Source organism: Podarcis filfolensis (assembly GCF_964270895.1).
Source record: "Podarcis filfolensis genome assembly, chromosome: 14".
Classification (NCBI taxonomy): Eukaryota; Metazoa; Chordata; class Lepidosauria; order Squamata; family Lacertidae; genus Podarcis; species Podarcis filfolensis.
In genome coordinates, this window is record NC_139616.1 from 13,236,441 (window position 1) to 13,263,087 (window position 26,647).

Here is a 26,647-nt window from a genome sequence, read left to right on the forward strand (position 1 = left end):
TATTGTTTACACCAGGTGCTGCGAACCTCTGGGCCTCCAGATATTGCTGAACTACAACTCTCATCAACGCCACCAAGGATCACCCAACCGGATCTACACTGACTTGGCCACAGCCCTCCAGGATTTCAAAGAGAGAATCTTTCCTAGCCAGACCTGGAGATTCTGGGTATTGAGCCTGGGACTATCCAGTATGCAAAGAAGATGCTCTGCTATTACGTGTTGACCCTTCCCTTCCCTTCCCTGCCAGGCTGCTGGCCCCTGCACCTAAGTTTGGACACAAGCAAAGGCAGCTGAGCCTGCAGGGTTTAGTGCCCTACGGGAAGCACGGGGGTCTTCCACTGCTGTGCTTTGGCCGCGGTGTGAAATAGCATCCTTTGTCACCATTGCATGGTTTAGTTTCAATTTCAGTTTCTTATCTTTCTAATCTTAACTTCCCTATCAGTTTGCAATTCTTTTTTTTAAAAGTCTTGCCTCTCTCTTTTTTCTTCCTGATCCTGCTCCCTCATTATTTTGTGTGTATGTTTTCACCCAGGCACAATGTTTTAGGTTACAGCATGAGGGTGGGGAGAAATTCACAGAAAGGTCCAAAGGTCTGCTCCTGGATGTATTGAAGATGAACTTTCTAAAGCAACTGTTTTCAGAGCTTTTGTGGTGTTTTTTATATTCTTCACAATGATCAGATATATGGGTTAATGACATGTGGTCTGAAAAATAGGAGAGAGAGAAACCTGCTTGCCCTCTGCCATCCTCTGAAGGATGTCCCTGCTCTGACAATTTCCTACAATTGTGCTGTGTGGCACAAATGTCAAAATATTAAGAAGCTGTTGCCTCAGAACCCTTCACGGCACTATCAATTTCACCAAGGTTGGCGGGGGGCAAAGAAAAAACTAGAATCTTGAAAGACACACTCCTATCTGACCACAGTCTAGGAAAGCATGCCTGTTCTCAGAGGAAAGGCATATAAGATTCCCCTCCAACATGTGGAAGTAAAACACAGGAGCAATTAATTCCAATCTTAGATTTAACATAGGAATACCACATCTGTGCTTCTCTACAGCAGAAAATCGGTTTGCAGAGGAAGTTATAGATGTCTCAAGATGACATACAGAACAGTGTAGTTCATGCTTAAATAGCCTTCAGGGAACCATGGGTTGTCTTTATTGCTTCCTGCTGAATGGAGACATTTTATGATATTCATTCGTATGATTGGTGGTGGGTAATATATTAGTGAAATAATATCTAGCTACAGGCTCTTTGCAGCTCAGGCTGAAGCCTGAGACTTGCTAGCCTATTAAACGAAATGCATTCAACACCAACCACTGAACGTCATTTCCCTTCCAATATCACTTTGATAAATAGTAGTGATATGAACAGGGACCATGACACAATAATATGTTCTGCGTGGCAACTTGAGAGAAAAGGGCAGCCAAACGTATTTTCTAGACTGATTTCCCCCCCCAGACCATGCATGCAAAAACAGAAGAAAACAGGGCAGTGATTCAAATGGCCTGTTGCCCATTGTAAATGTCAGCCTCTGAAGCCAGTTCTAGTTGCATGCAACCGGGCATCTACGACGACTAGAAGTCTTAGAAGAAGATGTACATCCTTATCTTCATCAAAAGAGGCATTCAGTATCTGTTCAGTGGGGTTCATATGAACATCACAATGTGGACACTCAGCTTCATCAGCTACATGTCTAGATGCCTGAACAGATCCCTCTTGGTTAAGGACGAGGGAGAAATTTCATTCACTTCCTATTAAAGTGAACAGACTTCATCCACATATTCCAAACAATATGGGGACCAAAACACACCCACCCTTCGAAATCTGCACTCCTTTGAATTTAGCAATGCAGTTCTCCAGTCATGTGAGGTGTACAAAGATGCATGTAACTCGGGTAACATGTGAATTAAAATGCATATACTGCTGCAAATAACATACAAAAGTGTACTATATTAGTGCACTATATGCTTTGTATAAATGTGCATATTAGGCAAAATTGCATACATATATGTATATTAGGAGTATATATGTATATTAGATTAGGAGAAATTTGCACTAAAATGCTGGTGAATTTCCATGCAGAATTCTAAAAAAAAAGAAAGCAAAATAATGTGGAAATGAGAATTGAATTTAAGATTGGGAAAAATGAAAAACTGAGAAACTGAAACGGACAGATTCTCTCAATTCCTATTCTTGGGATAGTTGTCTAATGTTGACAACAAGTCATTTTCTTCTGATCCACTTGCTTTCCTCCCATCCTGCCCCATAAGTTGCTTGCATTTTTTGTGGAAAAGAACTTTTTTGTGCATCACATATGCAGTAGAGCACAAACATTTGGTGCAGTTTCTGTTCCATCAGATTTCTGGGCATGCCTGAATTCTTTTACACATTCTGTCTGCCACATAACGCCATGTGGTATAACCGGTTACCATGCTATATACTGGAAATGCATAAAACCTAGATCAAGATGACAAATAGAGGTGCTGCTTTGTTTCCTGATACTTGCTAACTATTGGCAGCCTGAAATTAGCTCCAGAAACAAGCCCCTTCATCTAAATAAAACATGGAATGTTATTAACATTAATCTAATACATGGCTATGAAGTTTTAACTATGGGGAAGCATTAGATGATTTGGCTGAAGGAGACAATATTTGTGAGTTTTTACTACCCATATAGTGGGATAGATTAGAATCTCTGATCTAGAGTTGAAAACTCTCATTCTTTCTGATCAATTCTGAATGTTCTACTATGATATGCAGTAGGATGTATGTTCCCAAACTGTGTCTCACTGGAAAAAGAGGTGTTTGCGTTATTATAAGGTTAGGTTTGTGTGTTCAGAAATCAGCATTCACAACCTCTGGGGAGCTGATAAGCCCAATGTCACAAAGATTACAGCACAGTTTGGAATCCATCAGATGTTCGTATGGCATAAAGTTAATGTTGAATTGTCTGAGGGGGAAAAAATAGAATTTTGGTACAATCTTCCAAGGCATGGCATGAAGCAGAACCATATGTAGCCTGTACAGAATATGGCTAAGCATATCAGAAATATGTACAACGTAAGTTTTTAAATGAGATTTTCAAGGTTACCCAAGCTTTGGATCGGCATACTAGCCAGCTATTAATTGTGGTTACCACTGATTCTCTTCTTCCCTTTAAGGGCCAAGCTAGTTGTGATGTTAAGTGCATGGAAGCAATTAAGGGTGCAATTTATTTTATTTTAAAATGTAAATAGCTGATTAAACTCTTTTCCCCCACAGACCGCATGAAAGTTTTCCACCACCCCCACCAGCCAAGTTGATATTAGTCCCAAGAGGGAGACTCACAATGGTGTCACAGAGGGCTTAAGGGAAAGCAGGGTGTTTTATATATACTTATGAGACATCTCATAAAATATCTTCTCTAGGTGTAATGCAAATAAGAAGAAAATAAAAGCATGCTCTGATAAAACCACAATAATCTTGAGATGACCAACATAAAGACCTAAATACAAAATAGGCACAATAAAATAGTGCATACAGTGCAGAACAAAAACAGCTATCAGATACGTTCATATATTACAACTATCAACTGTACCACAGGGACTTAAAATTAGATCTTGAGAGGCCCGTGAAAGCAGAAAAATTTGAACCTGGGCGCCAGGCAGGCCTCCCTAGGGAGAGATTCCAGAGCCAGGAGCCACCAACAAAAAGGCCCCCTTTCTCTTTCATTTAGACTGTAGCAACGATTTTTTAAAACCCAGTTCTCCTACTTTTCCAAAAAGGATTATTGCTTTTCTTACCCTCTTGAAAATTACAGTAGAAATAAGAATGTGTAAGTTCCCACGTGATAATATTTGCACGTGGCTGCATTTTTTATTTATTGATGTCTACTCTTTGTGAGCTGCCAGGACAGCCCAGGAAGCCAGAAGGGGCTAAAGAAAATCGGGTGGTGTGTGGTGTGCTTCTCAGATGCCAGATCTGCTACCCGAGGTGATTGCCCACCTCACATCATGAGCCGGCCGACCCTATGAGCTGCTATTGTAGCCTCAAACAGAACAAAAAGGACTACGTTAAAAAGTCAGTAGAATTTGAAAAACAATCACTTCTACCTGCAAAATAAATGATTCACTATTTAGTAAGCTGCTTCTTTCAAACTTCAACTACTTACCTGGTAACTTGTGTCCGAGTGCCAAAATCCAGAGATCTCATTGACTGCAACACTTCAATACAGCCCATATACTAGAGTAAATATTGAGAGAGAGAGAAATCACAGCTGTTTAAAAATTATCTAGAAAAATAAAGAGAAAGAAGTTCCAATCAGAAAACGTTCAAAAGATATACTCATTAATTTAAAATGATAGCACAGAAATACATAAACCCATTCCAAAATCTCCCCATTTCTTATTATTTATGGAATTTATATCCAGCCCTTCCACCCGAAGGAGCCTAGAGTAGCAAACACATTCAAAACAAGACAATAAAAAAGCATTCTAAAAGCAATTAAAACATTCTAAAAACAGTTACAGTTGAAAACATAACCTTATCCAGTGATTTCAGGGTTGCCAAGAACAGTGTATTTCAGCCATCAAACGCCTGGGTAAATACAAATGTTTTCTCATTTTTCCTGACTGTCAGAAGTGCATAAAAGCGTGCATAAAAATGAATTTATTGGTGAAAATAACATACCGAAATGCATTATATTAAGGGAAATTGCTTGCAAAAATGTGTACATTAGTCAAAACTGCATACAAAAATGTGTGTGCTAGGAGAAATTCACACTAAAATTGTGATGCATGTTAAAATTGTGATGCATGGATAACTGCTGCAGAAACGTGGAAAACTGAATTTATGGATCGTAAAATGAGAAAGTGGGAGAACCAGAATTAGACCTCACCATTCCTAACGCTGACTAATGCATACATTTCTGTAAGCAATTTTCCCTAATCTAATGCATATTTGTATGTTATTATTTTCTAATATATTCATTCTTATGCACACTTTCCCCTAATGTATATGCATTTCTGTTTATTAAAAAAGGGTCAGTTGGGAGAACTGTACTGCAAAATCTGGACAGGCGTGAATTCTGAAGGATGGCTGTGTTTCAGTTTCCATATGGATGGAGTCGCCTTTAGATGCAAACAGAATCAGTGTTCCCATCCCTAATATGGCATCATATATAATGTAATAACAAAGAAGTTGCAATGCATTTCATATAATACTGCAATTAGCTCCCAAGACTAAGATGTAGATTTTAAGGGGAGGAGGGTATTTATGAAGAGGCTTTTCGAATCAAATATTTGAAAAATTCCCCTTGAGATCATTTATCCATTGAAGAACGTGTATGATCTATGCTATGAAAGGGAGGCAACGGTGTATTTATATGCGTGCTCTGTTTTCTGTTAAGAGCAGAAATATTGCAAACTGGCAGGGCTGTGCTTCGCCATGCTTGATAAAGCCAAAGATTCGGAGGAGTAGGTGAGTCACAGTTTGAGATCATATGACTGTGAGTAAGATCACGCTGCACACATCTGTGTGGGAAGCTACGCTGAGCAAAAACTGCAAGGTTGGGGTGGGGAGGGTGAGAGAGAGAAGAGAAATCAATACCAGGGGTTTTGCCATAAATTATCCTGAGCAGAGTTAATCTTATCAGCATTTCACAAAAGCCACTTTCACTTAAAAGCTTGAACAGGGATAATACATTAAATACAGGAGCATCTCTTAGGATCTGGGCTTTTTTAAAAAATGTCAATGGGTGACTCCAGCTCCTGGGACTATTAATGGCTGTAGTTTTCAATAGGAACTGAGAAAAATAGGTAGAGCTGGTTTTGGAAGGCAGCAAGGTGGGGTGAACACCAATGGCTCTGAGGAAGTCTGAGGGTCTTGGGGGAAATGCCAGAGACACTATGTGACCTTTGCTTTGCTATCAGTCATCATCTGACTGTTGCAGCACAGGGAAAGATGGGAAGCAGGGCCACTCCATTGGCTCTGCTGAGATGCCAGCTCTTTTTGTCTCCTCCTCGGCCGTTCTTATAGGACCTTTGTAAATCTGAGAACTGGTGCTTGAGCTTTCTTGTTTTCTCTTCCCTCCCCATCCCCTTTTCCTTGTGTGTCGTGTCTTTTTAGATTTTACACCTGATTACTATAAGCCGCTTTAGGAGTAGCATTATTTATTCATCATAAGGTCCCAAGGTGAGTGACAAAGGACAAAAATAAAATACTGAAATCAGTTAAAACAAACACAATCAGAAGAATAAAGGTAAAGGGACCCCTGACCATTAGGTCCAATCGTGACCGACTCTGGGGTTGCGGTGCTCATCTCGCTTTACTGGCCAAGGGAGCCGGCATACAGCTTCTGGGTCATGTGGCCAGCATGACTAAGCCGCTTCTGGTGAACCAGAGCAGCGCACAGAAACCACCATTTACCTTCTCGCTGGAGTGGTACCTATTTATCTACTTGCATTTTGACATGCTTTCGAACTGCTAGGTTGGCAGGAGCAGGGATCGAGCAACGGGAGCTCACCCCGTGATGGGGATTCGAACCGCTGACCTTCTGATCGGCAGGTCCTAGGCTCTGTGATTTAACCCACAGCGCCGCCCGTGTCCAATCAGAAGAATAGGTGGGCCTTAAAAATCTCTCACGTGTCTGAGGCCAGGGCAAAGAGGTATGTGTTCAGCATAGAAAGAAAGCTATAAAATGAGATGCAAGATGCACCTGTGGGGAGGGAATTCCACAGCATTTTGGCGGAAAAGCAGGCTGAAAATGTTTTAAATAAATCAATAACAGTGGGGAAAGAATGAATTTTACCTGATGTTTTCCCTTGCCTCCATTCCTCCGCTTCAAATGGAGGGAGGTGTGGACCCAGTGCTTTTTTCTTTAAAAAATGTTTAGGGGTACTCTCATTTTGACTCAAGAAAACCACCATTTTATAGTTCAAATTGGGAAAAAGAAATACAGTAAATGGACAAAAGTACAGAGATTCACAAAATGTTTAGGCGTATGCGTACCCCTGCATCCCCCCAGAAAAAAGCACTGGACCAGAACACAACATTAGTTAGCAGATATTTCTCTAAACTAGGGGTGACGCATTAGCTTAGATTGGTGACAGGCAACAAATACTTGGTTAGTAATTTGCATGGATAGTTCAGTTGGTAGAGCATGAGGCTCTCAAGGTCGTGGGTTGGAGCCCCGTATCGGACAAAAGTATTCCTGCATTCCAGGGGGTTGTACTAGATGACCCCTGTGGTCCCTTCCAACTCTACAATTCCATGATTCTATGGTCCTATGTGTCATCATCATAATCACCCACTTAATCTGATATGGCTACTTGCCATTACAGTGGTACCTCAGGTTACATACGCTTCAGGTTACAGACTCCACTAACCCAGAAATAGTGCTTCAGGTTAAGAACTTTGCTTCAGGATGAGGAAAAGAAATCGTGCTCCGGCAGCGCGGCAGCAGCAGCAGGCCCCATTAGCTAAAGTGGTGCTTCAGGTTAAGAACAGTTTCAGGTTAAGTACGGACCTCTGGAATGAATTAAGTACTTAACCTGAGGTACCACTGTATACAAATTTAGTTGTAAGTCAAGGAAACAAACCTTGCACGGTCATTCAATTTTACAATTGTTACAGAACCAATTAAAAATATCAAATCACGACACCACAGAAGAAAACCAGGATCACTATGTAATCCATAGGATTTCTATTAATCTTAGTACACGCTACTAAGTACCTGAACAATATATACCTTTATAATGTATAAAATCGTTGGTCTGACTAGCCCAGTAATTCCAGTTACAGATAGGTAGCCGTGTTGGTCTGCCATAGTCAAAACAAAAAAATTTTTTCTTTCCAGTAGCACCTTAAAGACCAACTAAGTTAGTTCTTGGTATGAGCTTTCGTGTGCATGCACACTTCGTCAGATACACTTCGTGTGTATCTGACGAAGTGTGCATGCACACGAAAGCTCATACCAAGAACTAACTTAGTTGGTCTTTAAGGTGCTACTGGAAAGAAAAAAATTTTTTGTTTAGCCCAGTAATGTTGCTTTTGACTCTTTCACCAGCTGCTTTTAGCTACAGATAACTTGGATTCATAGCTGTCAATGTTTCCCTTTTTTAAAAGGGAAATTCCCTTATTCTGAATAGGATTCCTCGCAAGAAAAGGGAAAGGTTGACAGCTATGCTTGGATTCAGCCTGTGATTTTCTGCATGCAGAACATGTACTCTGCCACTGAGTTATGACTCATCCTAGGGCTGTATCTCTGAGGTACATAGTGCTGAGATTGTTTTGTATTCACCACCGATAACAGGGCTGGCTTGGGGATCTTGAGAGTTTCTGAGCAAGAAACTATTAGCGGGACATATTAAAAAGCAAAGAGAAAACATGGCATGCAAACAGAGTGCACAGAGGAGTTCCCCACCCGACAAATGACTAGTGCAAGCAAGCCAAGCCATATGCCAACATCTTTCTCCAAAATATGAGTGGGTCCAAGCCACACATTTAAAGCACATTCAGTGCACATTTAGAGCACACGGCTTCCCCTGAAGAATCCTGGGAACTGTAGTTTGTTAAGGGTGCTCAGAATTGTAGCTCTGTGAGGGTGAAACTACATCTCCCAGGTTTCTTTGGGGGAGGCCATGCGCTTTAAAACATGCATTGAATATGCCTTAAATCTATAGTGTGGATTTGCCCTAAGAGCTGAAAAAAGAGATAGAAGGACAAAATGGTGTAAGAATTTCAGCAGCTACATCCATGGGGGGAAAGTCACCCACATCTGCCACCACAGCACTCACTCACAGAGAGAAGCTCTTTCCATCTCCTCTGTTCAGAACAGATGGGGAAAGTGGGTGTCCAGTCCTGACATCCAGTGAAATGTGAGCACGTTCAATGTAGGAGAGGTTTAAAAATGCTCTGTGTGCCATCGTGTTGTATTTAAGTTTGGAAAACTGCAGATAAGAAAGGGTGTACAGTGGTACCTCGGTTTACGAACTTAATCCGTTCCAGAAGTCTGTTCTTAAACCAAAACTGTTCTTAAACTGAGGCGTGTTTTCCCTAATGAGGCCCCCCACCGCCGGGTGCCCTTCCACCATTCAACTTCCATTCGTAGACCAAGGTGAAGTTCACTACATGGAACACTACTTCCGGTTTTGCGGAGCTCTTATATTGAATAGTTCGTAAACAGGGCTGTTCTTAAACCGAGGTACCACTGTACGTCTTTAGGTTTGAGAAAGAATTGAGGGTTTGCATCCCTCTTTTTTTCTTTAGGTTTAAAAAGGCTGTATGTGTGAACAGGCTGCTGCAATAGATGGGCCTTTGGGCTCATCCAGCAAGCTTTTCTAACGTGCTGGTAAGATGAGCCAGTGCAAACAGGAGCTGAGTGGGAACAGCAAACAGTATTCTTGCGCACTGTGATATTTTGAGGAAATATCTACGTTTTGGAGACATCATTGGAGACCAACAGCCAGCACATTGCTGACCCCTGCCAAATACTTTTGTTTCTGTCTAGATCAACAGCCCTCAACCTGTGGGTCCCCAGATGTTGTTGGACTACAACTCCCATCATCCCTGAGCTCTGGCCTTGCTAGCTAGGGGTGATGGGAGTTGTAGTTCAACAACATCTGGGGACCCACAGGTTGAGAAAAGCTGGTCTAGATCCAGCTGACCTCCTCTGTAGATCCCTTTAGTTTCAAAGCCCTGGCGTCTACTGTATCATGCTACTTCCTGGAGCCAGGCATGATGTGAAATTCCATGTCCTCCTACGATGCTTAACCGATCTATTTCCTCAGTGAACAGGCCACTTTGCCATTCAGTAAGGGACTCAGTAACGAATGCCAGAGAGCAAGCGCATCTGGCAGGCTTCTTTGCCAGGTCAGTCACCCACGGGATGCGAAACCACAACTCATCAGGAGTAATTACAAAGGAAGCAGATGGAACAGCTGCAGCCCACTCTCTCTTTGTCCATCTCTTTTGGTAAGGCTTGGAGCTGCAAGGGTCTTCAGGCAGACACCTGTGCTCTCAAGTATACTGACACACACACACACACATTTGGATATTATAATTAAATGTTTGCACCCGGTGGAGTGGATCTAAAAGAGAGGGAGAAGCTAAAAATATGTTCCCCCAGCTCCTGAATCATAGATGAGTTTGAGAAACTCTGAGTCACTTGGAGTTCATTTCCTCCTCATGGGAGTCTTGGGTGGATAGAAAGGCAAAAATATAGCAACCACACAGAAGTCATGCAGGATTATGTCTGGTCCAGACAGCGCCCCAAGGGGAGACTGCTTTGGACCCTTATGCATTCTGTCTTGAGCCAAGGTAAGACACCAATGAAAGCGAGGGGGGCAATGTCTTGGAAGCAATGGAACAATTGCATTACTGATGTCCACACACAAATTGTTCAGATTAAATGGAAGCAGAATGAACCTGGGTGCATGAGGAAGGACCTTGCTCTCTCTGTGTGTGTGTATGTGTGTGTGTATTGGAGGAGAGGGGTCAGTTTATTTTCTTCCACCCCTTAAAAGTGATGGTATGTGACAATAATAATAATAATAATAATAATAATTTATTATTTGTACCCCGCCCATCTGGCTGGGTTTCCCCAGCCACTCTGGGCGGCTTCCATAGAAAACCAAAAATACACTAAAATATCACAGATTAAAAACTTCCCTGAACAGGGCTGCCTTAAGATGTCTTCTGAATGTCAGGTAGTTATTTATCGCTTTGACATCCGATGGGAGGGCGTTCCACAGGGCAGGCGCCACTACCGAGAAGGCCCTCTGCCTGGTTCCCTGTAGCTTTGCTTCTCGCAATGAGGGAACCGCCAGAAGGCCCTCGGCGCTGGACCTCAGCATCCGGGCAGAACGATGGGGGTGGAGACGCTCCTTCAGGTATACTGGGCCGAGGCCGTTTAGGGCTTTAAAGGTCAACACCAGCACTTTGAATTGTGCTCGGAAACGTACTGGGAGCCAATGTAGGTCTTTCAAGACCGGTGTTATGTGGTCTCGGCGGCAGCCCCCAGTCACCAGTCTAGCTGCCGCATTCTGGATTAGTTGTAGTTTCCGAGTCACCTTCAAAGGTAGCCCCACGTAGAGCGCATTGCAGTAGTCCAAGCGGGAGATAACCAGAGCATGCACCACTCTGGCGAGACAGTCCGCGGGCAGGTAGGGTCTCAGCCTGCGTACCAGGTGGAGTTGGTAGACAGCTGCCCTGGACACAGAATTGACCTGCGCCTCCATGGACAGCTGTGAGTCCAAAATGACTCCCAGGCTGCGCACCTGGTCCTTCAGGGGCACAGTTACCCTATTCAGGACCAGGGAGTCCTCCACACCAGCCCGCCCCCTGTCCCCCAAAAACAGTACTTCTGTCTTGTCAGGATTCAACCTCAATCCATTAGCCGCCATCCATCCTCCAACTGCCTCCAGGCACTCACACAGGACCTTCACCGCCTTCACTGGTTCTGATTTGAAAGAGAGGTAGAGCTGGGTATCATCTGCATATTGATGGACACCCAGTCCAAACCCCCTGATGATCTCTCCCAGTGGCTTCATATAGATGTTAAAAAGCATGGGGGAGAGGACGGAACCCTGAGGCACCCCACAAGTGAGGGCCCAGGGGTCTGAGCACTCATCCCCCACCACCACTTTCTGAACACGGCCCAGGAGGAAGGAGCGAAACCACTGCATAACAGTGCCCCCAGCTCCCAGCCCCTCTAGACGGTCCAGAAGGATGTTATGGTCGATTGTATCAAAGGCCGCTGAGAGATCCAGCAGAACTAGGAAACAACTCTCACCTTTGTCCCTAGCTCGCCGGAGATCATCAACCAGCGCGACCAAGGCAGTTTCAGTCCCATGATGAGGCCTGAATCCTGATTGGAAGGGATCCAAATGGTCCGCATCCTCCAGGCGTGCCTGGAGTTGTTCAGCAACCACGCGCTCAATCACCTTGCCCAAGAATGGAAGATTTGAGACTGGGCGATAGTTGGCCATACTGGCCGGGTCTAAAGATGGTTTTTTAAGAAGCGGTTTAATGACCGCCTCTTTCAGCGGATCTGGGAATGTTCCCTCACAGAGGGAAGCATTCACCACCCCGCAGAGCCCATCGCCCAGCCCTTCCCGGCTTGCTTTTATTAGCCAGGATGGGCAAGGATCAAGGAGACAGGTGGTTGGTTTCACGCGTCCAAGCAGCCTGTCCACATCCTCGGGGGTAACGGATTGAAATTGATTCCATGCAACTTGACCAGACAGAGCTCTAGCACTCTCCCGCCCCAGCCCTGCTCCCACGGTGGTGTCTAGCTCCCTCCGAATATGAGTGATTTTATCCGCAAAAAACTTTGCAAAATCGTTGCAGGAGATCTTGGGGTCTTTACAAGGCCCCGGTGGTAAAGGTGGTTCCGTTAAATTGCGAATCACCTGAAAGAGTCTCCTGCTACTATTTTCTGCAGATGCAATAGAGGCGGTGAAGAAAGTCTTCTTCGCCGTCGCTATCGCCACTTGGTAGGCTCGAAGTTGAGCTCTAACCTGTGTCCGGTCAGATTCGGAGTGAGTTTTCCGCCACCGACGCTCTAGCCGTCTCAGCGATTGTTTCATCGCCCTCAGCTCCGAAGAAAACCACGGGGCTGTCCGGGCTCCATGCAATCGGAGAGGGCGCTTCGGAGCCAGACAGTCGATAGCCCTGGTTAACTCCGCATTCCAGCGGGCCACCAGGGAATCAGCTGAAAGGCCATCAACATGGGATAAAGCATCCCCTACCACTCTCTGGAAACCATTTGGATCCATTAAGTGGCGGGGGCGGACCATCCGAATTGGTCCCACCTCCCTGCAGAGGGGAAGGGTCGCGGAGAAGTCCAGTTGCACCAGGAAGTGATCTGACCATGGCACTTCTTTTGTTTCACTTTTACTTAGTGTCAGATCACCCACGTCACTAGAGGTGAACACCAGGTCTAAGGCATGTCCATGACTATGAGTTGGGCCAAACTTATTCAGGGACAGCCCCATGGAGGCCATGCTTTCCACGAAGTCCCGAGCGGCCCCTTGTAAGGTCGTGTCGGCATGGATGTTAAAATCCCCTAGGACAACCAAACTAGGTGTCTCCAGGAGAAAATCCGCCACGACCTGAAGCAGCTCAGACAGGGAATCCTTGGTGCAGCGGGGAGGCCGGTACACCAATAGGAATCCTGTACTGCCCCTATTGCCCAACTTCCAGAACATGCACTCAGAAAACTGGATCTTCCCAGTAGGACGCCAGTAGGACAAAGCAAGGATGGGGAGATGGCGGCCCTCCAGATGTTACTGCACAGCAGCTCCCATCATCCCTGGCTGTTGGCTATTTTGGCTGGGACTGAAGAGCACATCTGGAGGCTCGCAGCTTCCCCATCCCTGCAATAGGGCATTTGTCTCCAAGAAGAGCATACCCTCCAACATTTTGCCGTTTAGACGCAATTGTTAACCCAGTTCCTTTCATTCTCAGTCCCATGTTCAACCCTTGGAACCATCTGCTCAAAGGCTCAGAGAGCAGGTGATGGGATATACCTTTGCCTTTGTTTCTGGAGACCAGTCAGAGTAGACATAACACAAACTGACCTTGAATAAGACAACTTCTTATGTACCACCCAACTCTGCACTGCCCCATACAATACATTGCGGAAGGTTCTTCTTCTGCTGAACACCACATAAGACTTACTCTGCCCTCCCCAGTTTAAAAAGCCAGGAGAGCCTTTGTTTCTTGGGTTAAACATATTGTTTGGGGGTGGGGAACATGATTTTGTCCTGCAATCTGTTGCCAACAGTTCAAAATGAGCCACTCCAGTGAAATGTGGCATGCTAGGGTACACTAAACACACATTTAAAGCACATAATGTGTGCCCCCCCCCAAGAATCCTGGAAACGGTAATTTGTTTAAAGTGCTGGGAATCAAAACTCTGTGTGGGGTAAACAGCAGTTCCTAGGATTCTTTGGGGGGAAAGTAAGTTATTTAAACATGCGCAGGCTTAAACATTCATTCATGTATGCATGTGTTTCTCTGTATGCATGTTAAGAGACACCCCGCAATGAGATTTAATTTCTAGAGCTCCAGGGGAGATCAGCAGACCCTTAGGAATGAAAACACCATGGTTCACACAAGACATGACAATAGAAGTGGACTCACAGGCTCCCAGATGAGCACATCAGTAGCCTTCTTGCTGCCCTGGCAAATGTTCCAAGACACTGGCAAATCACACCAGTGGAAATTTAAGAAGGTATTCACAAAAGGCCAAAGCAAGACACTATCGGGACAGCAATTTACCAGGGATAGAAACCAGGGGCATGTGAGTTTTAATTTGCATTTTTCAAGAAAACTGGAATTTATACCAGTCTTCTACTAATTATGCCATCAGACTTTTCTTTCAAATCCTAGGAATTATTATGTGTTACATCATTTCATAGCAGCTTAAGGTTCAAGCAGTGGTGGGTGAAACCTGCCTTTGAAAGCTGAACCATGAGAGATCCCAGAAACTGCACTACTAAGCATGGGTAGGCAAACTAACGCCCGGGGTCCGGATCCGGCCCAATCGCCTTCTCAATCCGGCCCGTGGATGGTCCGGGAATCAGCATGTTATTACATGAGTAGAATGTGTCCTTTTATTTTAAATGCATCTCTGGGTTATTTGTGGGGCATAGGAATTCGTTCTTTTTTTCTCTCCAAAATATAGTCCGGCCCCCACAAGTTCTGAGGGACAGTGGCCCCCTGCTGAAAAAGTTTGCTGACCCCTGACTGATTGAGACTCCTCACCTCTGTTCCTGTGGAACTGACTGAGCTTAATGAAAATACACAATTGGATGAGTATCACCAGGACTGTCAGTGTCAGATTGGAGGGGCAGAGCTGTAAGTGCTTCTGGACTGTCGTTATTTTGAATCACATTCTAGCAAATTCAGGTTATGGAATTATGCAGCGGTACCTCGGGTTAAGAACTTAATTCATTCCAGAGGTCCATTCTTAACCTGAAACTGTTCTTAACCTGAGGTACCACTTTAGCTAATGGGGCCTCCCGTTGCTGCCACACCGCCACCAAACAATTTCTGTTCTCATCCTGAAGCAAAGTTCTTAACCCAAGGTACTATTTCTGGGTTAGCGGAGTCTGTAACCTGAAGCATCTGTAACCTGAAGCATCTGTAACCCAAGGTACCACTGTAGTTGATTGGCAAACCTTGGCCATCATTCTCCCCACCCCCATATCAGACTTTTTGTGATAAGGAAAGTGACAGGAAAATGCATTGGATAGGGTGCTATAACACTTGCTTTGACCCAATGACAAGTGTGGGGACAAACCATCAGAATGGATGCTTATTAAATAGTCAACATCAGCTAATCTCCCTGCAAAACAGGATGCTCAAGAGATAGGTCACCCGAAAAGCACCCCAAGTCTCCCTGGCATTTTGGGTGCGATTCCCCTCCCCACATTGAATCTAATGGCAGAGCAGAGACAAAAATATATTCAGCATAAGCCTACATACTCTAATTTTGGAAAGTGCCTTGTTTTGCACATACACTCATCCATCTGCAAAACAATATTAAAAAGTCTTTAGAGACTCTTCTCACCTCTACAGGGACGCAGGTGCCAAAATTCCTTCTTCTGCCCAGTTGTTAAGATTACAAGAGCCCTGACCTCCAGACTGTGTATGTAGCCTTCCCAAGTGAGCAGTTCTGATCTTAGGCAGAACCTAAACCCAGAGAAATCTACACCTCCGTCTCCACTGCTGCTTTGAACCCCCTTTAGGTGTTTATGCCTAGCTAGAAATTGTGCTTGCACTCTGGTTATGCTTCTTGTTGGCCTGGATGGAGGACGGAGAGGATACACAAGTCTGCGTAGAAACAAACCTACTCTACCCAAAGGTGAAATTCAAACTCATTGTTCCCTTCACTTTTGCCTCTGGCCCTGCCCATCATGAGCATATGGACCCCAGAAGGTTGTCCATATGGGGATGTGGCCCTCGGGCTGATAGCTCAGTTGGTTAAAGCATGGTGCTGATAACACCAAGGTCGCAGGTTCGATCCCCATATGGGACTGCGGCATATTCCTGCATTGCAGGGGGCTGGACTAGATGATCCTCAGGGTCCCTTCTGTCTTTATGATTCTATGGCATTTATCCAGGCTAAGTTGTTTAGGGAAGTTTTTAATGTTTGATGTTTTATCGTGTTTTTAATATTCTGTTGGGAAAACCCAGCCAGATGGGCAGGGTATAAATAATAAAATTATTATTATTCCTTCCAGTAGCACCTTAGAGACCAACTAAGTTTGTTACTGCTATGAGCTTTCATATGCATGCACACTTCTTCAGATACACACAAAAGCTCATACCAATAACAAACTTAGTTGGTCTCTAAGGTGCTACTGGAAGGAATTTTTTTTATTTTGTTTCAACCACGGCAGACCAACACGGCTACCTACCTGTAACTATTATTATTATTGTGGAGGATAAGATGGGTGGCAGCTCTTTCCCACCCCTCAAACCATCTGAGGCTGACAGCTCACTCTGCCTAAATGCAGGGCTGCCGCTGTTGCCTGCAGAACTTTTAAATTCAAATGCCCATAATATAATATGGGGAAGGGCCATAGTTCCGCAGTAGAGTTCCTTCTTTGTGCACAGGAGATCCCAGGTTAAATCCTAGACCTGGGAGAGATCCCCTGACTAAAACACTGGAGAACTGCTGCCAGTCAGTGTAGGCTGTACTGAGCTAGGTGGACCAACAGCCTGACTTGAGTAGAAGGCAGCTTCTTATTGTTAATCAGATGCAATTTGATGCATTTTTTTTTAAAAAAACCCAGCTTGAATATTCTGCCAGAATCCATATTGGGAAAGAGTTGAAAGTGAACGTAGGCAGGAGGTGGGCAAGCAAGGCAGAGGTGGGGAGTGGAAAATGTGGTTCTCAAGAAACTACTGGTGCAGCAAAGGCTTTGCTCTGCCAGGAACTGAGAGAGAAGAAAACCGGGTATGCAAATAAGTCAGCTGGCCTAACAGGTGCAATTATTTGATGGGGAATTCCACTACCAAATGGTCTGATTCAGTGTAAGGCAACTTTCTGTGTTCCTAGCTATGACAATTCCTTCTCAGTCTCCATTGCATCCTCTGCATATTATCCAGCGGGTGCTTTTTGAGATGGCCTGGTGTCTTGTTCGTGCTCACTTAAGCCCACGGTGATGTGTTTTGTGAGGCATTGTGAGAGACTTGGGCTCCGCTATTGCTGCACTTGAATCTGGCAAGGTTTTCTGGAGGACTGGCTTGCCCACTTTTGTTGCATGAGTTTTGGCTGAGGACGTGGACAAGGAGGTGCGTGCTCAGGTCCAAGCAGACATTTGTCTGTGCAAAGCATGTGCTCCATCCCTCCCGCATACAGCAGCTCCTCAACACTATGGAGAGTTGTTTTAAAGGCAATAATATATGTGAAGAATGTGTTTAAAGTTCTTTTATGTATAGTTTTATTACCCAAAAATACAAAAGAGCACTGGGGAGGGGGGGAGAAATACAAAAAAAGAAGGAAAATACTAGAATGACATCTAATAATTATGAAAGTAACAATAAATATATTACATTTTTCTCACATAATTCATGCCTCTCCCAGGGAAACATTGATTTCTATCTGTGAAATCCCTAACTATTCCTTGACGCATTTGATCACCAAGCACCTGCCACCTTGTGTTTCCTGATACTCCTGCTTTTTTCACCTTCATTAGTTTAATTATCCCCAGATGCTACCACAACTTTCTAATCAGTTCTATTTAAGTTGGTTTTCTGCAGCATTAAATTCTAAGCATTATTATGCTCCCAGAGCAGAGAGCTGCCTCAAAATTAACCTCTGATATGAGAGCCTGAGAACGAACATATTAAGGCATCACTTTCTATCCCATCAACAGACCCTCGAACTTCTTCTTGGGGTGCACTCACTTTAAAGGAAAAATATATTTAGTTTTGTACGTTTCCTCTCTCTTCCTCCATAACACACACATGAACACGTAAATGCAGAAAATCTGCCTCAAAAGCAGAATAGGCTAACAGAATTCACTATGATGCTATTGCCTTGATTTATAGCCAAACTAGGGACATGGGTGGCGCTGTGGGTTAAACCACAGAGCCTAGGACTTGCTGATCAGAAGGTCAGCGGTTCGAATCCCCGTGACGGGGTGAGCTCCTGTTGCTCGGTCCCTGCTCCTGCCAACCTAGCAGTTCGAAAGCACGCTAGTGCAAGTAGATAAATAGGTACCGCTCCGGCGGGAAGGTAAACGGCGTTTCCGTGCACTGCTCTGGTTCGCCAGAAGTGGCTTAGTCATGCTGGCCACATGATCCGGAAGCTGTACGCCAGCTTCCTCGGCCAGTAAAGCGAGATGAGCGCCGCAACCCCAGAGTCGGCCACGACTGGACCTAATGGTCAGAGGTCCCTTTACCTTTACTATAGCCAAACTATAAACCAGGAAATATTATCTCCAAACCTCTTGGTATCACCTTTCCCATTTATGGTACTTCTGCAACCACAATGGAAGTTGGGCACCCTGATCAAGCTAGGAGGTCAATCCAGGAGAGGAAATATTCATTCAGATATGGAGCTTCAGCAGGTTGCCCACCTGAATGGGTGCTCACATGCACACAATGTTGATGTACCCAATATGCTTTTGTGTACCCTATCCACACTTGTCAAACAGACAGATAACACTGTCAGCTCTGACCAGCAGCGAACACCTGTTTAGGGGCCGGGAATTCATGCCTAGCACCCCCTTCCCGCTGTAACAGGTGCTCATTGCTATCAAAGCTGACAGTTTGGGCAGCTGTTCGGCAAGGGAGCTCTCCCTCCATCATGGAAGGCATGCAGCGGATGGCAATCCATGAAGATCTCTGGATTGGGGCCAGCATGTTGTGTGGAATCCATTTTCCAGTCTGATTTTTTTCTTTAAGTCAGATGGGCAGGCTTTGCTCAGGATCTAACTATCCCCCATCAAGGGAAGAACCTATTGTGAGGTCAGGATTAGCTAATCTGGGCACTGTGTATCCTTCAAAGAAAAATCCCAGTGATGTGCATTTTGACTCGCTAGGAGGACTGCTTGGCTCTGCAAAAACCTTTCTGAAATATGTGCAGTTTCCTTCTGTCTGATATGCACTTTACAATGGCAGGTGCCATCGACAGGTTTTGGAGGGTGTTTACTCATAGTGAACCCCTTACTGCAGATGTGGCAAGCATTCTTCGGCCTGAAGGCCACATTCCTTACAGGGCAACCTTTCAGGGGCCACATTTCAGTGGTGAATGGGGCCATTGCTAAAGTACACAAGCAGAAAATGCAAACCTCTGTAGGCTAGTCATCAGAATTTGGCCCAGTGGCATATCTTGTCTTAACCTGATTTGTATTCTGAAGTCAAAACAGCACCAGCTGCCTATACTGCACTACAATCTTTTCCCCTAAAAGCTGTTTCGAGACTATTCCTGCTTCACAAAATGACGAAGAAATTGAATCTTCAAAGCTGCAGCCCTGTACCCATTTACTCACAAGTAAGCCCCACTGAATTCAGGGGCACTCACTTCTGAGTAGACGTGTATAGGATTGCACTGTGAAATACTGTCAGGACCAGGGCTGCCGCCAAAAAGTCTGAGCTCAGCAGAGAGATCTAAAGCCAGACCTTGAAAATCCAAATCCAGACCTGCTAAAAACTGAATCTTGCTCTGCTACAAATAAAATAAAGAAGTATGAAAGGAGGGCTAAGAACTAAAGTGAAAACATGTTCAAATGTGTGATGGTCCCAATAGCATTCAGTGGTTTTTGTGGCAATCACAGAGGGTGAAGGGGAGACAAAATAGCATCTTCTCGACAAAAAAAAGGCTTGCAGTGAGGTTGATGCTGCTTGGGAACACCATGCAGGCATCCTTCCTCGTCAGCCCAAACTTCCTGCTAGACTGATGGCGACATAGAATCATAGAGTTTTAAGGGACCCCAAGGATCATCTACAAACCCCCTGCAATGCAGGAATATGATATGTGGGTGTTCATTACTGACCTGCAGGGAGTGAACCACCTGACCCTTGGAATTCCTTCCAACTCTACAATTCTATGATTCTAAGGGGGCCCACTAGGAGCAGAAAGGCACAGGCTGTACCTTGGGTGGAAAACTTCTGTATTGGATGCAGAAGGTCGCCAGTTCAATCCCTGACACCCCCAGGTTGGGCTGGGGAAAGACTCCTGTCTGGAATTCTAAACAGCCACTGGCATTACGTGCAAACAATACTACTCAGCTCAATGAACCAGTGGTCCAACTCAGTAAGGCAGCTCCCTATGCTCGTGAATATGCCTGCTTTTTGTCGCTAGCTGGGGTCTGCAAGAACATAAGGGTTTGCAGAGCACATGGAAGGACATCACACATCAACATTTTGCTCAGCGCGTCGCAAGCTGTGCAGCCACCAACTGCATAACATGCCCAAGCTGTCCCGAGTGCATTTTATACAGAAAGATGGAATGTAACCCAACTGCATGGTAAACACAGGAATGACAATCCAAATCATTTGATCTTTAGGTATTTGCCCTGAAACTGACTCAAAAAAATAAAAATGGAAGCTTGTACATCTTTGACATGCACAAGTGGGACAGTTGTTTTGGGGCATATGCTTTGTTTTGTATTTTTCATTTGTTCTAGGCAGGATACTGGGAGATCTGAGCTGAGGGCTTCATCTTCTGGGTTAATGATAAAATGTTGGACATGCCAGTTCTCTGGCAGTCTGAGAAACACAGTGATTCTTAAGCTGTGGGTCCCGACCTGCTCCTAAGCAGGCTGCACAATCAGGATATTGCCTCCTTATTTCCCTTATTTCAATGGCATTTTTCTTTCAGAAGGAAGCGACCCTCTTACTCCCTCCTTCGTTTCATGTATAATACCATCCTTAAATTTTATTTAAATAGATAGGGTTCTAATCCATCTTACTCATACTCAAAGTAGGCATGTCTACTTTCAATAGGCCTACTCAGAGTAAAACCTAGTTGCCTAATACCCATGTTATTTGCCCCCTGCTCCCCGCAAAAACGATAAAGAAAAATGTGGATCCAATGAGGGGAGCACGCTGCATTCTCTATTAAAATTGAAAATTAAATATAAACTTTTTCAGTACCAAGCATTTTACGCGATATTTCTGTTTAGTGTTATAAAGGGGGACAGTAGGGCTCGCAAGGTAGGGATAGTTTACAAGTGGATCCAGTAAAGTCAATTTACAGCTTGGTTCAACTTCAAAATGTTTGAGAAGTCCTGGACTCATGAGTCATTTTCGAACAACATACAACCCCCTCTGCAATCTTCTTCCTCCCTCCCTTATGCAGGGTATAAGGAAACTGTGGCCCTACAGATGTTGTTGAACTCCATCTCCCATTAGCCTTAGGCAGCATGGCCAATGGTCAGGGAAGATGGGAATTGTAGTCCAAAACATCTAGGGGGTGCACAAGCTCCCCATCCCTGCTTATGTCCCTCCTCCCCGGAAACCCTTTTAGCTATGGCTGAGTGACCAGCAGTTGTAGTGTTGTAGATTTTGGGATTTCCTCGGGTAACATGCCCTCTGCACTGGCACTCCTCCAAGTGGCTCCATATCCCTATCCACAAACTTATTCTCTTCTTCTGGGCCGAGCCCATACCACTATGCAGAAAAGAGGTCAAGTCAGATGACAGGCTGCTCTAGTCTGCACCAGGAACACCTTGTAATATGTCTTTAAAACAGCTACCTCAGCGCACTAGCTCATGGCTTAGGTCGTCATGCATCTTGAGACTGTTTTCTCACATGACACGCCGTTTGTCACATTTCCACGCACATCTCAAATATAAAACATACATAAAAATGTTCACACTATACCTTTAAAGCACATTCTTTCCTCCCCTCAAAGAAATTTGGGCACTGTTGTTGTTTTTTTACCATGCACAGATTTGTAATTCCCAACAGCCCTTAAGAAGCTACCGTCCCCCAGTCTTTTCTGAAAGACAATGTGCTTTGCACATGCTGTGTAGTGTGTATGCAGCTGAGACATATGCATACCTGGTTTAAAAATAACTCCAGTCTGCTTCCCTACATGTGAATACACACAGCCCAAAAGGGAGATCTGAATTTCTTTTACCACCATATGAGAGAGGAAATGTCTTCAGCGTTGCATGGTTCTCTGCCTAGCTTTTCTGTTGCAATCCAACCCAGACCTTTAAGACGAGGTGGGTTGTGTACTGGCACAGGATAAAAGCTAGCAAGTGAGCCATAAACGAGGAAATCCTGAAATCAAATATCACCAACTCACATCACAAAATGGTCTTAAAGAAGCTACACCGTGAGCCTCCGTCTTCACATCTGCATGAGGATAATAATACTGGCATTTTGTTTTGTTTTGCACAACAGCTGCAAGGATTGGGATAGTTTTAACTAAAGTGCTTTCAACGCTTTTTAGCACCCCACATAATTCCCAAGTTGGTCTTGCTTTTAAATTCTTAATAGCAGGTAATCTACCATGTCAAAAACTAGGGAAAAAAGAGACATTTTGAGAAGCAACTTACTTGGACGGCGTATGAGATCCCAGTCTCCAAACTGGATTCACCCCTCTGCCTAAAGTCTTTTTCCTGTTTAGATATGAAAGCCGATTCCTCAGAGCCAGACAAGAAACTGTGCTCTTGGATATTTGTTTTGGCCTTTGTTGGCCTGTCTGGGTTTCCCCGGGAATAAGAAGCAGTCAGGCAGCTGGTTAAATTGATTTCTGGCAAGGTTGGGCTGCTCGGGACAGTTTGGCATTCGGTGAGCTTAATTCTTGGTACCTCCTTAGTCCGTAGGCAGAAGTTCTTGAAACTTGGTAAGGTGGAAGGGTTGGCCAGTTTGATATTAGCCATCCGAGGGATCAAGGTGCACAGAGCGAGAGAGCTGTCCGGTGTCCCTATGGTGACATCTTCAATGGGCATGTTAGGCGTTGAGGAATGAGACGACGAAGAGCCTTTAAGGTGCAAAGGACGGCTCTGCACATCTTCCTCCAGGGATGTGAGGGATTCATTTTTAAAACGACTGTACTTAGCCCTGTGAAGCATTCCTAGGTCTCTCAACAGTCCTACATATAGTATGTGTCCGCCGAGGCTGTGTGGAATGCGTTCTCTCATAGCCTTCAAAGTTCTGCAACTGGATTCTCTTTCCCTACCCCACCCTTCTCTAAATCGGCCGCCTTTTTATAAATGAGAGAAAGAAATATGGAATTAGGCAAACCAGAACTATTTTGAAAAGAAAGAAGAAAAGAGCAGATTTGGTTGTCACTGGTGTCCTCGTCAGGTTCCCAGGTGACTTCTCCCTTTTAATAAACTGAGCCTCGCTCTGTCTGGACATCTGGCTGTTTGGAATTAAATCTGAATTAAATTTACACACACACATGCATGCAGGTAAACCAGAGAAAGCTACAACCGTTTATTCTGAAGAGCTCTGCAAGCATGCAAGCAAGCTCTGCTTTGACCTCTCACTACCATAGCCCCATTTTAGCAATAGTCAAACCCTGGCTGCAATTAATCTAAATATCTAAATATATTCAAAATGAGAAAGGAAAACACTATTTCATACCAAAACAGCACAAGAGAGTTTAAATTTCTACCTTTCCTAGAACAGCAGCATTGAAAGGAGATTTTTCATTAGCATATTAATGCTGAATTTCTCTGTCAGGGGAAAAATGCGATTTTAAAAATTCTTAATTCACAGAAATGTAGGTGAGAAGATCCCATGTTAAAATAATTCTGCAGATGAAACTCAGTTTCTTTCAGTAAAACCCTGGTAATTCTTGAAAGATCCTTTAGCACCACAATAAGCAAAATACTCCTCGTAGATTTATGATCCGGCACAATTGGACTTCAGATTCATCATCAGTCAGTGGAAATATTACAGTGAAGCATCTCCAGCAGCCTTTCGAGTCATCCGTAGGTTTTCCTCAGTAGCCAGGTCATGGTAGCTTATTTGTATGGAAGATTAAAAGAAAGAGAATGTTGCAGTTTTTATGAATGAAGTTTTCTGAATGAATTTCCCTGTGTGCAAGCGAAATAAATCTGTGAATGAAGCTGAGAATGGCTGTAACTGACTGACAGTCCCAGGGGTGTTTAATTTCCAGCCAATCAGGAGAAAGCTCAGTGACTCATGCACCATAAATACACTAAACTAGTAGCCATGCAAAATGTGACTTTTAGAGATGGGGGCAATTCTTAATGTTCTGGTAGGCAGTGAATGGATGAAGACATCAATAATTACGTTGCCAATGTGTGCAATTCATTTTTTTTCCTGTTGAGAAAAAACGTGTGTGTGTATGTGCTGTTATTTCTGCAATGCAGCATGAGAAGGCTAGTAGAGAAGGAAACAAGCAAACATCTTTTCCACCAGCGTTAGTTCATATGGTATAAAATCGAGAGGGGGGGTAGTGATGTACCATTCTTAGAAGAAGAGTTCCTTTTTGTTGACTCTCAGTTCAATATCTAATGACACTTCCTGTGCCTATCAAATTTACTCTGAAGACATGAGAAAAACTGCAAAGGACTGAGCACAGACCGGATGTGAGGCTGAGTCGGCAGTGCAATAAAGCACATTGCATCCACCGAAATTGCTAGCAGTCTTAGCCATTAGTGAGGAACACAAAACTGCATTAAGCAGTGGGGCTGACCCAATGATTTAATGCTTATTACAAAGGATGTGTGTATTACACTTAAAAACAAGAATCTGAATTCTGTACTAGAGAGAAAAAGCTGAAATTAGCGGCCAAAATGCACACAAAAATTGTCAAAAACATATATTTACTTACTTCGCACACTTTTATTCTATATCTGATAGAAATCTGATTTGGTGCAAGGCAGCCATTTGTCCATGTAGCTTTGTGTTGTCCACTCTGACTGGCAACAGATCTCCAAGTCTTTACAGGAACGAATACAGAACCAGCATGGGGTATGCAATGGGCATGTGTTGTTGTTATTATTATTATTTATTAAATTTCTTTACCGCCCTTCACCTGAGGTTTCATAGAGCAATTTACAACATAAAAACACAAAATACATAACATAATAAGGAACAAAAATGATACCCCCTCCCCAGTTTAAAAGGACATAGATTGTTTAATTAGCCATGATCACTTGCAGAGAGTTAAGCCCATGACAGCCTCTTTCCCACAAAACACTTCTTCAGCCTCAAGTAAATACCATGGGAAAGCCTAACCAACACCAGCACTTGCTACCTATTGACAGTCAAACAAAACCCTTCAGTGTACATGTGGTGATGTTCAGAAATGTGGCTGATGAAAGCAGGGGTGATGTAGTGATCCAGGTTCAAACATCTACTTCCTGGGTGACCCAGTCACTTTCTCTTCATGCTTTCTGCTGTTAGTTTCGGGCAACATCCTGACTCTCAAGCCAGGAGTTTTCAGGATGCTAAGTAGCAAGACTGGGACGTTATTACCTTCAACTGGACTCGGTCAGTTGTAGGTACCAGATATAGAGAGCAAGCCTAACAGAAGAAAACCTAGACCTGATAGGAAGCAACAAGGAAACCAGAGTCTTCCCAGCGAGTCCAACCATTAACTTAGCATTTTTATATCTGAGCAGAACCAGAGATCCCCCAGTCCCTCAGCAGAGCTGCAGGACATTTAAAGGGGTGACACTCTTACCTGAGGCCTGTAGTGCTTTTGCAGTGCCTCAGATTGCACCTTCTGCCTTCTTCCACTGGGACCTCTCGCCTTTCCTTCGGGCTACCTTGGGTGGTAGATGGCAAAGCTCACACCCTGGAAACTCCAAGTTACCTGTCCTGTGTTCAGGTCCCAAGAAATCATCACCATCTCCTTAATGTGTTTATGGAGTGCCACCCAAAACACCAGCTGAGTCCAATTAAAAGGCTGAGATGAGAGGCCTCCCAGGCACTGAGTCATTTTTTTCTTAAAGGACCCAGGGCAGGAATCAGCAGTAGGCCCACACCAGGGTGTTGGGGCCCTGGCAGATGCCCAAAGATGTAGGGTGATGGTGCTAGCCGTGGTAGTTATGAACATAATATAAAGTAATTATTGGTCCATTTGATACAACAGACCTCGAATGTGGTCAGGCCTCTTGTGCCCTCTTACAATCTCTGCCTCTGACCCTCTCTCTGCACCCTCCTTCATTCTTCTGTGTCCTGGACATGCCAATCAATATGTCAAACGCAGACACACAACTCCGTCATTGCTTTGTGTGCACTAACACACCATAAATAGATGTGGCATGCATCTGACTGCCACTGACTCTGTCTGCTGTGATATCATGTCATGCTGAAAGATGCCAGTCTTGGCCAAGCACAAAAGGGGGTCTCTTCGGGAACTGGATTCAGAAGTTTGAAAGTGAGAATGTGAAAATGAGCAAGTACTCCATGGGCTTTTAAAGGACAGCTTGGTGGTGCAGAAGATTTTAATGAAAGCGGACAGATGCCATTTACTTTTCACATTGGGGTACTCCCTCATACAGTGGCGTAGCATTGGTTTGTGGTGCCCAGGGTGGGCAAGGGCAAGTGTGCCGGAGGGTGCGTGCACACACGCCGGCCAGGGAGCGCCAGCCCAGCCCTTGCCACCGATGCTGCTGGAGCTACCCGACCCCCCCACCGGAGCAAAGAAGGGCCTGTCCATCCATGCAGGGGTGGGGGGCGGTGAGCCTGGCCAGCTAACACAGCC

General features: G+C 44.4%; 1 protein-coding gene across 2 annotated transcripts in view; it reads right to left on the reverse strand.

Moving 5' to 3' along the window:
* The window catches only part of SHC4 (SHC adaptor protein 4), a 57,487-nt gene extending 31,711 nt beyond the window's left edge, over positions 1 to 25,776 (reverse strand). Inside the window, exons 1-4 of one of the 2 annotated variants that reach the window (XM_083586577.1) lie at positions 24,998 to 25,517; positions 23,579 to 24,765; positions 22,512 to 23,161; positions 4,154 to 4,224 (exon numbers count right to left, since the gene is read on the reverse strand). In XM_083586577.1, the coding sequence (XP_083442703.1) occupies positions 4,154 to 4,224; positions 22,512 to 23,099 (659 nt within the window). In that variant the 5' untranslated portion in view covers positions 23,100 to 23,161; positions 23,579 to 24,765; positions 24,998 to 25,517. Of the gene's footprint in view, positions 1 to 4,153; positions 4,225 to 22,511; positions 23,162 to 23,578; positions 24,766 to 24,997; positions 25,518 to 25,621 lie in introns of those variants that run through there. The other variant, XM_083586578.1, reaches the window with a different exon arrangement.
* Positions 25,777 to 26,647: the final 871 nt, after the last annotated feature.